At 41.8% G+C, this 16,422-nt stretch overlaps 1 protein-coding gene and 1 long non-coding RNA gene across 2 annotated transcripts; both read left to right on the top strand.

Annotated features, from left to right (window-relative positions):
* Positions 1 to 5,736: 5,736 nt before the first annotated feature.
* LOC149399762 (uncharacterized) lies at positions 5,737 to 9,019 on the top strand. The gene is made up of 4 exons (XR_016296710.1): positions 5,737 to 6,511; positions 7,180 to 7,293; positions 7,659 to 7,753; positions 8,733 to 9,019. It is a non-coding gene; the product is annotated as an uncharacterized LOC149399762 (long non-coding RNA).
* Positions 9,020 to 9,680: 661 nt separating this feature from the next.
* On the top strand, positions 9,681 to 14,147 carry LOC149399761 (la-related protein 1C-like). The gene is made up of 6 exons (XM_089611671.1): positions 9,681 to 10,430; positions 10,894 to 11,449; positions 11,578 to 11,701; positions 11,824 to 11,917; positions 12,928 to 12,999; positions 13,077 to 14,147. The coding sequence occupies exons 1-6, from the start codon at positions 10,068 to 10,070 to the stop codon at positions 13,323 to 13,325; spliced, it is 1,458 nt and encodes a 485-aa protein (XP_089467797.1). The 5' UTR covers positions 9,681 to 10,067; the 3' UTR covers positions 13,326 to 14,147.
* The last annotated feature ends 2,275 nt before the right edge of the window (positions 14,148 to 16,422 follow it).

Here is a 16,422-nt window from a genome sequence, read left to right as displayed (position 1 = left end):
ATTGCCACGACGCTCTTGCAGGGACCAGCCTGGACTCGCTGGACCCGGCATGTAGCGCTGGGTAGTCTGTATCGATCATGGGACATGTTCCAGGCCATCATGGGGGCCACTTTTTCAGCCCAGGGGCGCACGGATGAGTGGAACGAGTTCGCTCATGGTTTCTTTCAGCTCGACTTCGAGTCGATCGCTCAGTACGAGGATCGATTTGAGGATGAGATCGTGACATCTTGCCCCTTTGCTTTGGAGGACCGCCGACAGCAGTTTATCTTTCACCAGGGGTTACGACCCGAGTACAGGTATCCGATGCTGTTGTGTTGCTGCCCGTCTATGGGAGTTCTCCGAGCGCGTTTGGCGTTTATGATTCAGTCCCAGGTAGGATGTTGGATTCCTCCAGGTTACGAGCCTGCCCCGCACCCAGCTTATGCACCTGTACCACCAGCCCAGCCACCTCAGGCGCCGGCACCACCAGCATCGCCGCCGCACGCGCCACCGCCACCACCCGCACAGCCACCTGCAGCTCCTCTTGTTATTGTGATCTCTGACGACGAGGAGAGCGAGGTGGATGACGATGAGGATGAGGATCCCGTTGAGGATTATCCTCTTATGTGAGGGTGTGTTTAGGCTTGTTGTAGATAGTGGTGGTTAGTTTTTTGAGAGGTTGGTTTCGAGAGGTTGATGGTTGTTGTACATGTTTTTTTTTTATCTAGTAGACTAAGCCTGGTGAGAGCTAGTCTACCTGTAGTTTTTTTTGTCTAGCATGTGTACGTGCGAACTTGATGTTGAAAAGCTGGTTGTATCTTTTGACATGTATATATGGTTGTAGATATGGTTGTATATATAAAATCGCGCTTTAGTTTCAGTTGATCATGTGTTGATTGTATGTCTCTCGCATTCCGGTATGGATATATGAGTAACCTTGTTTGTTCTCATGTGTAGAACTGAGGAAATATGTCCGGACAAGACCCGTCTCCTACCGGAAATGCTACGGCGGCAGACCTCGCAGAAATGCGACACGCCTTGGAGAGACAGGCTGCTAGCGCAGCACAACGAGATCAGATAGTTGCACAGCAACTTGAAGCCCAGAATCGCACGATCACTGAACTTTTGACGAGATTAAATGCGCCACCTCCACCAAACCCGGAGCCTCCTGCTCAAGATGAACGACGTGAACATCCACCGCAGGCACGCGTGGATCCCCTGGAAGAGCTGAACTTCCGGATTCCTGATGTCGTTCCTCCGGTAGGCGAACCGGTGTATGAAAGATTTCGGAAGCAGAAGCCTCCGCAGTTTGGCGGTAACGTTGACCCTGCGACAGCCGAGAACTGGATCAAGAGGATTCAGCAGATTTGCAACTATATGCAGCTGTCAGATCAGGAGAGGGTAGCGTGTGCCGTGCACCAGCTGGAAGACGAGGCGAGAGGTTGGTGGGAGGTCGTAGCGTCATATGAGGACATCCACACGATGACGTGGATTCACTTCCTCAACTTGTTTCACGGAAAGTATCTAAGCGAGGCAAACCTATCGAACAAGGTACGCGAGTTTATGAACTTGCGACAGGGCACCCTGTCTGTTTCCGAATATACGGCGAAGTTCGATACGTTGGCCAGGTTTGCTCCTTCCTTGGTTCCCACTGATCAAGCTCGCAAGATGAAATACATGCACGGTCTGAACGTGGAAATTGTGAGCCAAGTGGATAGTGGCGACACCGGACCCCGTACTTATGCCAACGCTGTGCAGAGAGCGTTACGCATTGCTGGTTGGCGTGAAAGTGAACGACTTCCTGAGTCAAAGCCGGTTGCAGCACCGTCTTCTGAACCTGCTAAAACGGGGCAAGGTAATTCACAAGGAAGAACCCGATCTCTCTCGCGATGGGAGAATCGGCAGCAGCAGAGGTTTGGCAATAGGTTTCAGCAAGGATCAAATAACCGATCTCAGGCGAGTTCTAACAGTCGCTCGTAGTCCGTGAACCAGAAGAAGAATAAGGCAGACAATAGACGCCCAGGGCCGTCCAAAAAGAAGCCCAGAAACTTCGGGAACCAGCCGTCGTCCCAGTGCTGGAGATGTGGCGAAGTGCATGATGGCGACTGCTTTGCTCGCACGTTGACATGTTTCCGATGTGGAAAAGTAGGTCATTTGTCGAAAGTCTGCCAGAGTTCAGAAAGAAAGGCTCCTGCACCAAAGGAACAACCAAAGGCTAATGCTCGAGTCTACTCTATCTACGAGGATGAGGTTCGTGCAGGGTCCTCTACTGCCGTTACAGGTCAGATTTCTGTAGCCTCTTTCTCCGCATATGCATTGATAGATTCAGGAGCCACGAATTCTTTCATTGCATCTAGAAGATCTGATCAGTTGAGTAGAAACAAAGAGACCTTCTCGTATCCGTTTGTTACGGTTACACCCTCGGGAGAGAGATATCAGTCGCTATACTGGTATAAAGATGTGCCTATTCAAGTTCAGGATCAGGTCCTTGAAGCAGACCTGATTGAACTAGAAATGGTTGACTATGATGTAATACTTGGAATGGATTGGTTAAGTAAGCATTATGCAGTCATTGATTGTAGAAAGAAGTCGGTTTTGTTTCAAGAACCGGGGCTTGAACCATTCCAGTTCCAAGGTTCCTCTCGGAAGTTGGAATTTCCCGTGATATCGGCACTTAAAGCGTTGAAGATGATGCAGCAGGGATGTGCCGGATATCTCGCGAGCGTTGTGGATACTGCGAAGGCGACCAAGCCACAACCGCAAGATATTCCTGTTGCGAGGAACTTTCTGGATGTTTTCCCAGAAGATCTTCCAGGTCTACCTCCTGACCGTGAAGTCGAGTTTAATGTAGAACTCCTTCCAGTAACAACACCAATATCAAAGACCCCGTATCGGATGGCTCCGGCGGAATTGAAGGAACTTAAGACGCAACTCCAAGAGTTGTTGGATAAGGGATTCATCAGACCGAGCCATTCGCCATGGGGAGCGCCAGTCTTGTTTGTCAAGAAGGCAGATGGTTCGTTACGGTTATGTATCGATTACCGTGGCCTGAATCAGGTGACAATCAAAAACAAGTATCCGTTGCCGCGCATTGATGATCTGTTCGACCAACTTGCTGGAGCAACTGTGTTTTCGAAGATTGATCTGCGATCAGGATACCATCAGCTGAAGGTTCGGGACGAGGACATTCCAAAGACGGCTTTTAGAACTCGTTATGGTCATTACGAGTTCCTAGTTATGTCTTTTGGACTAACCAATGCACCTGCATCGTTTATGAACTTGATGAATCGAGTATTTGAGGATTTCTTGGACAAGTTCATCATCGTGTTTATTGATGACATCCTGATTTACTCGAAAACCAAGGAAGAACACGCGCAACATCTAGAGATGGCTCTGACAAGACTACGAGAAAAACAACTGTACGCCAAGTTCTCAAAGTGTGAATTTTGGCTGGAGCACGTTGTTTTCCTTGGTCACGTAGTCAGTAGCACAGGAATCATGGTAGATCCGACCAAAGTGGAAGCAGTGAAGCAGTGGAATCAACCGAAGACGGTAACCGAGATAAGAAGCTTCTTGGGTCTTGCAGGCTACTATAGGAAGTTCGTAGAAGGATTTTCTAAATTAACCATGCCGTTAACCCAACTGACCCGTAAAGGACAGAAGTTTGTCTGGTCTGAGAAGTGTGAAGAAAGCTTCCAGGAGCTGAAGAATCGTCTGACCACGGCTCCAGTGCTCACCATTCCTCAGGGAGCCGACGGATTCGCGATCTACTGTGATGCCTCTAAGCAAGGATTAGGCGCGGTTCTAATGCAGCATGGTAAGGTTATTGCTTATGCCTCGCGACAGCTGAAGGATTATGAAACCCGGTACCCTACGCATGATCTGGAACTCGCAGCAGTTGTTTTTGCGCTTAAAATATGGCGACACTACTTGTATGGAGTTCATTGCGACATTTACACGGACCATAAGACGCTGAAGTATCTCTTCACCCAGAAAGAGCTGAACATGCGACAAGGACGCTGGTTGGAACTTCTGAATGACTACGACTTCGAGCTACACTATCACCCTGGTAAAGCTAATAAGGTCGCAGATGCGCTCAGTCGTAAGTCGGTAGCTTCACTAGCAAGTCTAGTTGAGACGTCCCTCAAGCTGAAGAAGGATGTTCAGCAACTGGAGCTTCAGCTAATCACGGGAAGGATAGCTGCGCTCAGTGTGCGACCAATGTTGCTGGAACAGATTAAAGACGGTCAGTACGCAGATGAGTATCTTCTCAGCAAGATGTTTGATACTCAGAATGACGCAGAAGGTAAGTTTACACTGGACGAGAAAGATGTTCTAAGGTGTAACGGGAGAGTCTGTGTACCGTCCGACGAAGGAATCAAGAGACAATTGATGGAGGAAGCTCACGGAACGCCGTATTCCGTGCATCCTGGTGTGACTAAGATGTACCAGGACCTGAAAAAGGTCTATTGGTGGCCAGGAATGAAGAATGATGTAGCTGTTTTTGTTCAAAGGTGCTTAACTTGTCAACAAATCAAGGCAGAACATCAGAAACCAGCAGGAATGCTTCAACCCCTAGAGGTTCCGCAATGGAAATGGGAGCAGATAACGATGGATTTCGTGTCAGGTTTGCCAAAAACCACTGCTGGTCATGACTCTGTCTGGGTTATTGTTGATAGATTAACCAAATCAGCTCACTTTCTACCTATCAAAACCACTCACACGGTGGATAAGCTTGCTGAATTGTATATCAAGGAGATTGTACGTCTCCATGGAATCCCTAATTCAATCGTATCCGACCGAGATACTCGGTTCACTTCCAAATTCTGGAAGAGTCTACAGGAGAATTTGGGAACACGATTGAAGTTTAGTACTGCTTTTCATCCCCAAACAGATGGTCAGAGTGAACGCACGATACAAGTGTTGGAGGATATGCTTCGGGCATGTGTCTTAGACTTCCCAGGCTCGTGGAGTCGTTATCTTCCTTTGGTCGAATTCTCCTACAACAACAGCTACCAAGCGACAATCGGAATGACGCCTTATGAAGCCCTCTATGGACGGAAGTGTCGCTCTCCAATTCATTGGGATGAAGCTGGCGAGAGCAAGCTGTTCGGACCTGAATTGGTGGAGCAGACTACAGAGGCAATCAAGACGATTCGAGCCCGAATGAAAACATCTCAGAGTCGTCAAAAGAGCTATGCAGACAAGCGGAGAAGACCGCTAGAATTCGAAGCAGGAGAGAAAGTTTTTTTAAAGGTTTCCCCGATGCGTGGTGTCATGAGATTCGGGAAGAAAGGGAAGCTCAGCCCGAGGTATGTTGGACCTTTCGAGATTCTGGAGCGAGTGGGCAAGGCAGCGTATCGCCTAGCTCTACCACCGTCGATGTCCAACCTCCATGATGTATTTCACGTATCGATGCTACGGAAATACATGTCTGATCCTTCACATGTACTGCAAGATCAAGAGGTTGAAATTTCTCCTGACATCAGGTATGAGGAATCAGCCGTCGCAATCCTAGATCGCAAGGAGAAAGTCTTAAGGAATAAGACTATACCTTTGGTCAAAGTACTTTGGAAGAGTCACTCTACAGAAGAAGCTACTTGGGAGCTTGAGAGCGAAATGCAAAAGAAATACACTTCCTTGTTCTAAGTTTCGAGGACGAAACTCTTTTAAGGGGGTAGGGATTGTAATGTATAAACTTTTGTAACCGCTCGACTTGTGAATTTGAATAAAATGGACGAGTTTTAATTCAAATTCTTGTTGCATATGAGACGTCCTTAAATTTTAAATATCTTGGAATATGATAATATTTAAGGTCGATGAAATTTCGGAATGAGAATATTCGAGTAATCCAATATTATTATTCGAAACATACTCGGAGATTTAAAAAAATCTCAAGAGTAAAGAATGAATTCCGAAATCCCTTAAATATATTCAAAATAACGAGAAATAATAATAATTTTCTCGGTTATTTTTCAAGATTATTTTTAATTAATTAAGGACAGGATTGTGAGAGTTTATTTTGAAAGGACTTATATGCAATATTTTGAAGGACGAAAGTGAAAGAAAAAGAGAAGCTGGGGTTGATTTGAGAGAGTTGTGGCAGGAGGGGATTGGTCCACGTATGCACGCGTGGCAATAAATGAGGGTGCCACATGGCCACTTCCTCCTCAAATCCTTGCCACCTCACCCTTCTCTCTCTCTTCTCTATTTTCTTCTTCTTCTCCCTTGCTTCACTCGGCCGAAACCCACACACGAGCAAACCAGGACAAACGAAAAAAAAAAGAAGAAAAGGAAAAACTCTCGGCCGCTCCTCTGCTCGTCGCCGACAACCATCATCACCGCCATCACCCTCGTTCTTCTCCTTCTCTTCTTCTTCCTCTCCTTCGCGCGTCACCGACCGCTGAGCCACCGCGCGCGCAAAGACCGAGCGACACACCGCCGCCGCGAGCTCGCCGTGACCGCCGCCGAGGAAGGAGACGCCGGGAACACACAATCGAGCGACGAGGACACCGAATTCGTGAGAATTTCGGTAAGAACAAGCTAAACCCAATTGATTTTTCTGAGAAATTAGGGTTTGAAATTCTGAATTGGGGATTTCTGAATCCGAGTTGATTTCGGTTAAATTGATTGGTTTTTATCGTTCATTGAACTCGATTGATGTTGTTTGTAACTTGAATTTGAGGATTGGATTCGGATTTCTGGGAATTGTTTGATTTTGGCCGAATATGTGATGAACTAGGGTTTGATATTGGGGCTTTTTGATTCTGCGAGTTAGTTGATGTTTCTGGGACGTTTTTAAACCTGTTTGAAGCTTGGGTTTTGATGAATATAGCTGTTTGGAATTTTGTTGAATTTTTGGACGAATTTTCATTGAAATTCTTGTCTTGGCCGTGTGTGATTGTTATCTGGAATTCTGTTTGGATTGAATGTTGTTTTGGCTGAGTATGTTGTTTGGCCGATTGTTTGGTTGGTTTTAGTGTTGGCCATAAAGCTTATGTTTGTTTGTGACCGTGAGCTTGGTTTTGGCTAGCTCGGTCTCACTGCTCGTGATTTTTCTGAGGCTCGGTTTGAGTTTTGTGGTCGTTTCCGGTCAGTTGGATTTATGTTGAGTTCGCTTGTTTGAGTTATGGGTTCGGGTTTTGAGTTATGTGATATCGGAATTTGGTTTTAAGATGTTAACTCGTCGTTGGGTTCCAGGTTTGATTTACAGACATTGACGGACGGACGGGAACCAGACGAGTCGAGAGCGTTGAGATTAGCCTCTGAAGATCTCAAGTTGATAGAGTTATCGAAATAAAGCTCGATTAACTCGTGAGTTTTAAATCGCTTACAGCGTTTAAATACTCTTATATATGTACTTTAAGTATTTAAATAAATAATTTAGAATTATTTATTTAATAATGTTTATGAATTTAATTTAATTATTCATTTGGAATTCTCGGTTATTTTTAATTTCGGATTATTTGATTTATTTAAGACTCGTGATTACTCGTTGAACGTTATCTCGTATCACTCTCGATATGGGATACGCGAGTCTTGAATAAACCTCCGAAAAACCGGGGAATAATAAATTAAATTCTCGAATTCCGAACCGACTCTAATCCCGACAACGAACCCTACTCTCTTTAAGTAAACTCGAATCCAATAACTAATGGATGTTCAACTCCGGATGCTAGTTCTTCCGACGTTTCGACAAGCGCCAGGTGCCTCAAAGAACGTGTGAAGCAAGACGTCTTCAGGACTTGTCAAGCGTTCTATCGAACAATTCCGGGTAAGTGTGGAGACATAAGTCAACTACTTACCAAGGGTATAATCCTGTTTGTTTGTGCATATGCTTGCTAATAAACAAGAGTAGGTAAAAGCCTAAAAAAATGAATAAACTCGAAAGTTAAGGCTTCGGCCACTCTTGCTTGAAAACTTAGCTCGGGTTCGCCCGTTAGGTTCAAACGCTAACTTGAACCAGCCTTGTTTGCTTTGTGTGTGGTTAGACTTCTCTTCTAACTCTAGGAAGTAGGTTAGAATCGAGAGGACGGAAGAGCGATAAACTCTCAAATTCAATCGAGAGTAGAGAGTTCGAAAGTCACATTTCGAGCTTTCAACCTAAAACACTAAACGAGCTTCAAAGGGAAACAATAATTTCTTTCGGGGTTTATCCCGTCACGCTCTTCCGTATATAAGTTTAACGTGTACGCTGCTAGCTGCAGTGTACCCAAACTTTAAACTCGTGTCGGTGGTACTCACAAGTCCCTGACTTGTGCTTGGCGGGCCATGTCGGTCCGTGCGCCGAGTACTCGAAGCAATGGGTGATGGTCGCGCATCGCGAGCTCCTTGCTTGCTGGAAGACTCACCGGAAGCTGCCTTGAGCACACCGGGGCGTAGTGGGTGATGGTCGCGGTTCGCGAGCTCACTATGCCAGAGACCAGTGGCGCTGACGTCATGATGAAGGAAGTACCACTAGTGGATCCCAGACATGTGTTAAAACTTAGATCAGTTGACGACTGCTGCTCGAAGTTGAAAACTGGTCTCTAGTCGGACCAGAGGTTATAGCAGTGTGGAGTGTATAACCTTGCGGGACGGCTAGTATTCTAGGATGCGCGCTCATTAGTCACTTTTAGGTGATAGCTGCATCCTGCATTCTTGTTTGCTTCTTCGCACGTCATATGCTTTGCATTAGCTGCTTTTCTTTCATAAGCTAGACTCCCGCTTGCTGAGTCTTTCGACTCATAGTTTTATGTCCCTTGGTAATGTAGATAAGGGCAAGGCGGCAATGTAGACGACCGAGAAGGAAACTGAGACGGAACGCGTATCTCTTGACCTACGGGCTATGGGTTCTGGCTCGGGAAGTAGACCTCTATATGTATAATGTTTTGAATAATATCGACTCTTCCTTAAATAATATCCCGTGTATGTATGTAAAGTCGGGAGCTTTCATGTACATATATATGTATGTATAAGGGTCGATATACGACTTCTAGTTCTAAAAGAAAAACGAAAAATTTCCCGAGATTTCCGATAACCACTTTTGTTGTAAACGTTTCCGCACTTTTAATAATATCGTATTTCGTATATTATATGTTTTGTAAATTATGTATTTACTTTAGATGTTTTGTTTACATTATATTATTCATATATGATATGCTCCCGCTACGTGATGTTGGTTCCGTCGAGTCGCGGCTTGCGGGCGATGTGACGACGCTCGCGGGTCGTGACAATATCCAATCTCATATGAAGTGGGTTCGAGATGGTCCAAGACTCAAAGAACAAAGAAAATCATTTGCATAACTATTAAATAAATTTGTTTAAAAGGAAAATTATAAAATAAAATAAAAAGTATGAACTTTTTTTTTTAAAGGGAAGAAAACTGCGAACTTAAAAAAAAAAGTGTTTTAAAAAAACGTATATAAAATTAAGGAACAAGCTTACATTTTTTTTCCTCTCTGTATTTATAGATACAATACATTAACATTAAAAAATATATATTTATATTTTTTTGTGAAAAATATATATAATACATTAATTTAAAAAATATATATGTATAAATAAAATATAATACATTTTATTAAAAAAAAAATATTATACAAACCCTTTGAAGAAGCGTAGCGGACATACCAAGTACCTAAAACACCCTTGGACAAAAAGGGTATTTTCGTCAATAAAAACGCGCGTGTAAGAACCAGTATATTAATAAAAGAAACACAAAAAAAGCGAGAGAAAATTATAAAATAGGAGAGAGAAATTTTGGAGAGGAAGAAGAAGAAAGAAAGAAGAAACAGAAAGAGAGCTCTGGGCTCATTCTCTCTCATTTCTCTCTCTCTCTTCGCATTTTCCCTCTAGGTTTGTCCCTCTCTCTAGTTTGCGATCTGATCGCTGATATATTTGGAAAAAAATATAGCTCTTTCTCTCTCTTTCGTCCACATTACCTTGAAACCCTAGTTTTGCTCCGAAAAGGAAAATAATTTTGGTCGATTTTTATTCCGATTTTGCCCTTCAGTTTCGTCGATCGTCTCATTCGACTCTTTAGGTGTTTTTTTCGTCATTGTTTGCTAAAAACCAAACCCTAACCCTAGTTCATCATTTCGACCCCGATGATGGCGGCGATCAACACGGCGACGAGCGAATCGCGGCGCGGAAGGTCATCGCCGTGGAACCAGGTTGTCCGCGGAGGAGAATCGGAGCCGGAACCGTCTGTCTCTGCTGAGCCTTCGTCTCCTCCGACTCCGCCACCGCCATCGGCGATCTCGGAGGATTCAAGCGGCGATGGTGGCAATGCCGGTAAGAGGCTGGCATGGAACAAGCAGCCATCGAATGGGGGATCGGAGGTTGTGCCTCCGGTCATGGGGGCTGAGTCGTGGCCTGCTCTGGGAGAGTCCGCTAGGGTTTCGACGAAATTGTCCTCGGAGTCGCTGAAAGGTTTATCTGAAGGAGTGACTTCTGCTTCCTCGTCTCAGGTTAGAGGAGATCAAAGTCTTTACAACTAGATAAACGCAATCAAGTGTTTGAATATATATAAAAAATTTGGGTTTCTTTAGAGTACTTTTGCATGCCGATTGTTCTCTGCTGAGATATTTTATTCGTTCAAGAAAATGATATTGTGAATGATATAGGTACTCTCGGCGCATGAAATAGCGTTTTGAATGCTTGATTCCAGTGGGTTGATTTAGTGCTTCCTGTTACATGGGGCTTTTGTTTTTGTAGATTGTAATGCATTTAGATTATGATATCTGATACACTATTTTATATTAAGTTCTGTTGTTCTGAAAGTGTGGTTGGGTTTATATGTTTGCATACATACTGTTGGATTATGTTTCTTTTATTTCCTGGGTATATATCTCAGCATGTTGTTAGACCAATCCTTTGGTGATTAGATTTTTCATCCCATTAATCGATTGTTTTACATCAAAAAACGTGTAGGCACAAGTTGCTGGAACCACAGTGTCCACAGCCACCACGGTTTCGCCTCGGAAACAGGCACCTTCTGCTTCAGCCCCTAACCACTCGGCTCCTGTTCGTCAGAAGTCAATGAAGCAGCGCAATAACCCCAATGCATCCTCAAATGGGGCTCCCCCACATCAACAAGAAGTGGCTGGTCAAGTGTACGAAAACGTCACAAGCAGCCCATCTCCGAGCCCCAGAGACAACACGCAAAGGAGCGGATTTGGTCATCACTCCCATGGCGGTGGAGATTCCCAGCACCGAAACTCGTTCAGAAACAGGAACGGAAGCGGCCCGCATGTGCGCGGAGACGGACCTCACCATCACAACAACTATGGAGGCAGGCGTGATCAGGACCGTGGAAATCATGACTGGAGTTCCCACAACAGAAGCTTCAATGGTAGAGATTCTCACATTCAGCAGCAAAGAATGCAGAGGCCTGTTCGTGGGCCCCCACCGCCGCCTAGCCCGCCACCCTTCATCCCCCATCTTGGGATGAGGCCTTATGGTCCTCCTCCTCCCATGACATTCCCTGGTAAGCATGTTTTTCTTCTTCTTCTTCTGGATGTATGTGAATAGAGTTCTATGTAATTCGAGTTTGTATTTCTTATCACAATTCCTACGGCATTCCCATTTTTCTTATGTAAATATCCATACGTGCAGGAGAACTTGGAGGTGTCTACTATATCCACCCTCCTTTTGTTGCGCCTGTTCCACCTATTCTTGTTCATGGACCAGATCCGCAGTTGCCTTCTAAGATTGCTAATCAAATAGATTACTATTTCAGGTACTCCTTTAATGATAATTTGTGAGACATTATGTCTATTTTTTATGATGTTATCCCTCTTTTTTACAGAACGGAAACGTGATGCTTTAGTTAACTCTGTGTCACTCAAAATTTTGTTGCAGTAATGAGAATCTAGTTAAAGATGAATACTTGCGGAAGAAAATGAATAAGGATGGGGGATGGGTTCCGATCGATTTCATTGCACGGTTTCAGAAAGTGAGTTTGTTATTTTCTTATAGCCTTCACTCATGGGCTTGACTATAAATTTCATAATGCTGTCTCCATTTTAATAATGTGAAGTGCACGGGCTTCTCTGTTCATATATGTTTTTTTTTGTGCTTGCATGCCACCTTATGAATATATGAATGTGCCAACTTGGTCTAATAAACATTTGATGTTAGAATGTATTAGGTTGGTTTTGTGTCTTTACTTGTCAATCAAATATGTTCCTGTGTACCATGTTAAAAAAATTTTGAGCTTTAAAATATGATTCGCTATCAAATTCATATCGTTTTTCTTGTTTCTTCTATATTTTGAAGCTTCTTATCCCTGGCAAGTGGTTTTTGATTTCTTGGATCTTAGATCCAACATTATATGCTTAGCAGCACGCCTATCTTGTTTTATGTAATTTCTTTTCCCATAATCTTTAGTTTTTGTTTGATGACTAGATTTCTCATTTCAGTAGTAGAATCTTTGTTTACATGGGGAAAAGGAGTGTTTGTTCTTTGTAGTAAATATTATTAATAACATCATCGTGTTTCCATTGCAAGTTAAGATGTGAGATAATTGTTGCAGTCAAACAACCATTTTTTGTTTCTTCTCGAATTTCAATGTCTTTTGTATGTGAAGAGAGCAGATTAAGCCTCCAAACCAATTGATCCTACATGTATTTTTTACTGGTAGGTTTTTCCTCTGGTTTGTTATGTTGCATCACTGCATGCTGTGCAGAGTGTTTCAGGTTGTGATAATTAATGGGGTATTGCATGTACCATGTAGTAGCCTTATTGGATAGGAATTTCCTGGAATGTGGAGTTAGTTCTAGTGATCTTGAAGATTTTTCCTTAATATATATTATCACGTGGTTTACATTTGCTTCATCTCTGGAGTGCTTTTGATTTTTTTTTTCCTTCCTCCATATATCACATCTTATGTACTTTGATTGACTTAAAGATGAAGGGATGTGTAGCAATTAGATGTGGCATGAACAATAACGATTTACCTTTCAGGTGTCGGATTTGACAGACAATATCCCATTCATATTGGATGCTCTACGATTGGCAAGGAACGTTGAAGTTCAGGTATGCGAGAAGCAATATGGTGCTAGTTAGTCTGAAATTGTGGATGCTCTACCTCATGTATTCACGTTGTATATTAGGGTGACCAAATACGGAGGCGCAATGACTGGAAGAGGTGGATAATTGCTTCTGATGATGAGAGTGTGAAAGCTCCAAGGTCACAGACTGCTGGGAAGTCCGGTGATGAGCATTTGGCGGGTCGTCTTCAAGGGGTAGTGCTCGAAGAGCGGAACGTGAATATCAGCAGTAGCAGTGGCAGCGGAAGTCAAAGCACACAGCTTCCCAACGGAGACGTGGGATCGGATCATTCCATCTCCGGAAGGAATTAGAGAACGAGGTGTGCTTTGATTACTCACTATTCTTTGATAAAAGAAAATTGGAGTGAAGGGCGTGGAAGGGGTGGTATGTTGGTCATAATGAGTTCGTTAAATGGTGTTACTACACTTGCTGGCTTTACCTGGCAAATACAATGACAGTATTAGAAAGGCGGGAAAACAAAGAACTTTACTAATCAAGGAACATATGTTCAGCTAATAGGAAGAAAAAAAAAATTGAAAAACCAAAAAAAATTGAAAATTTGAAAACAACAAAAAAATTGAAAAAGCCCAAAAAAAAGAAAAAAAAATGCAAAAAAAAAAAACCCAAAAAAAGAGACCCTTTTATAGAGTAAATCTAGTGTGACAGCATGAGTTTTTATGGGATTTTTCTATGCTTTTTCACCTTGAGGCGTTCTATGGTGGCATGGTATCTCTGCTTTCTATATATGTCTGGGGAATTTTTTTTTATTATATGTTCCCCTTGGTGCCGTTGAGCAGTATTCAGAATCTTTGGGGGGTTACAGATCATCTCCGTTTCTGATTTTGGGGGGAAAAATCTAGTAAAATGTGATTTCTTATGAGAGGTTGAGAACTTGAAGAAAACAACTTTCTGGGAGTTTCTGTTTATTGGCGAAGAACGGGGATTGTGGCTTTTTGATGGATACTGCCGTTGCTACTACCGCTGGCTCATGCTTGAACCGGGTTTGCTCTTACTGAAGAGCGTTTTTATCATTTTTGTGCGTTTAAGAATTTTTTATAATATAACATATTCTAAAATTCCATTTATATGTATACCTTTTGTCTTCAAACCCTTTGAAGATTTCACTTCATAAATGGTCCTCTATGGAACAATTTTTTTTTTTTTTTTTTTTTTTTTTTTGGGTATTCTCGTTTGATTTTGTTCTAAGAGGTTAAAATTGGATGGTGATGGATGTTGATTTTTTCTTTTCCCTTTGATGTTTTTGTGCTGGATCCCTTTTAGGTTTCCCATGCATTATTTGCTTTATTAGACCATTTTGTTTGGCTGATGGTTAGATTATGGTAGTGATCTTGCTAGGTTTGTGTGTGTTGCACTGTTGCTATATGAGCTTTTTGGTAAAAGTGGTGCTTTACTACCACGATATGATGACTAGCTAGCCTATGAAATATAGTGCCCTATCCAAAATTACATAGCCTATGGGGAATAGATTCTCGTTCAGAAAGAATAGTGGTTCTCTGTCATAACTTCTGTGATTTGTATTTTTCCCATTTGATATTATTGTTAAATTATGACCTCGTTTTACTGTCAACTAAACTTTGTTTTTAGTCTTAGATCTTGTTTTAGAAAGTTGAGGAGTTTAAAATGGAACTAGCGGAACCTAACACTACCCTGTAATCTTGTCTCTTTTTTTTTTTTAAAAGGTTTTGCAACCCAGAACGCTGTAAGAACATAAACCACCTTTATTCGAATTACCCCATTTATTGTCAGGCTCAAGAGTTAGACCCAAACATATGAAAATCGTCAGTCGTATAGTACGCTAAGAGCGAAGGGTTAGGTGAGAGTATAAGTGAGTACTATTGGAAAAGCGATAAAAAAGAAAAATAAAAGTAAACAGTAAAAGTTTACATCGTCGAAGTAAAAGAAGAAGAATTTAACCATCAATCAAACGTTTTTCTTACCAGTGCCATTTCATTCACATATAACTTTTTCTTAGGATCCCCAAAAATATTTTTACATTCTCTATAAATTTTTTTTAATATAAATTACTAAAACCGAAAAAAACAGGTTTTACATTCTGAGTTTGAGACTAAGGGATTTGACGTTAATACCAACATTGCACGAGGCTCATTATTTCAGGACAAAGTTGATACCACCAACGTTGCACGAGGTTCGCTATTTCAAGACAAATCGAATACCACGATCAGGATACAACTAATGAGCAACATGCAATTTTGAGGTTCAAACAACAAAGTTGAGGTAGAAGCGACTCGAGTTCAAAATTTTCGACCGTTCACTATCGCAATCAACATCGGTGATCAATCAACACCACGAGTATCCCGCGCGGTATCCCATATTGTGCAGCCCCACATGAGCGGGATGTTTTTTTTCTTTTCACGAGATGCCTCAAATACCGCAAATACCGCGGAATTTATGCAAATAACATGCATATATCTCATATGTACTGCAAATATCGCAACAAGCCAACAACGGTAAAAAAAAAAAAATTAGCTTTATATTTCTTCAAATACTGCACATTTATCTCGCATACCAAAAAAAAATTTAATTTTTTAATTTTGATATTTGTATGTAAAATATATTATATATATATATAGATTATATTTATACCTACGGAATGCTCAAAAAAATACAATATACCTCAGGCCATATGCGAGTTACCAATAAAATTAGAAGTGTGGCGCATATGTAGTAAGCAATATTTTTATCCTTAATCAACACCAGAATTGGGATCAACTTGTTCTCACCAAGTCGGTAAAACCTCCGCATTGAGTATGTGGTGCCAAAAAAATTAAAACAAACACAAGTTATCATCGGATGTTATGAACATTCACGAACATCATTATAGAGCCCCCAATGGCACCACCACATTGTTGTTGTGGACCAAGTGGAATTAAAACAAGCTTTATAAGCATATACTAGTTCCTTAGCCCTATCTCATCCTGGCTATCGGAAGGAATTGCCTCTTTCACTTCTAATAAACCACTTTCCAATTGCTTATTGGAAGTCACACTTCCGTTAGGCAAAATAGTGTCTTCCATTGCTTAACGGAAGTGGAATTTTCATTAGGCTTAATGAAAATATAGATTTCCGTTAGCTTCCATTAAATAATTACAAAAATAAAAAATCAAATTTAAATGGTAAATGAAAGGGACTAAACTGTTAAAATTTTAAAAGAAGGTACTAATATGTAAACTATAATATATATTTGAATGACTTAATAACACTATGAAATTTTTTAAAACTAAACTATGTAACAAAAATTAGAAAATGAACTTAATTATGCAATGAAAATTTTAAAAACTAATTATATACCAAAAATTAGAGTATAAACTTAACTATATAATAAAAAAAATTATAAACTTAAGTATATAATTTATATGAAGAGATTGT

Source organism: Urtica dioica, chromosome 4 (assembly GCF_054948205.1).
Source record: "Urtica dioica subsp. dioica isolate 48M chromosome 4, U.dioica_male_clone48M_v1_H2, whole genome shotgun sequence".
NCBI classification, from domain to species: domain Eukaryota; kingdom Viridiplantae; phylum Streptophyta; class Magnoliopsida; order Rosales; family Urticaceae; genus Urtica; species Urtica dioica.
This window is presented reverse-complemented; position numbering and strand designations above follow the sequence as displayed.

Bases quoted from the DNA above. Each gene is read 5' to 3' on its own strand.
- LOC149399761 (XM_089611671.1), top strand. From the start codon at position 10,068: ATGATGGCGGCGATCAACACGGCGACGAGCGAATCGCGGCGCGGAAGG. The intron at 11,450-11,577 runs GTAAGCATGTTT...CCATACGTGCAG, and splicing joins TCCTCCCATGACATTCCCTG to GAGAACTTGGAGGTGTCTAC. The intron at 13,000-13,076 runs GTATGCGAGAAG...GTTGTATATTAG, and splicing joins CAAGGAACGTTGAAGTTCAG to GGTGACCAAATACGGAGGCG.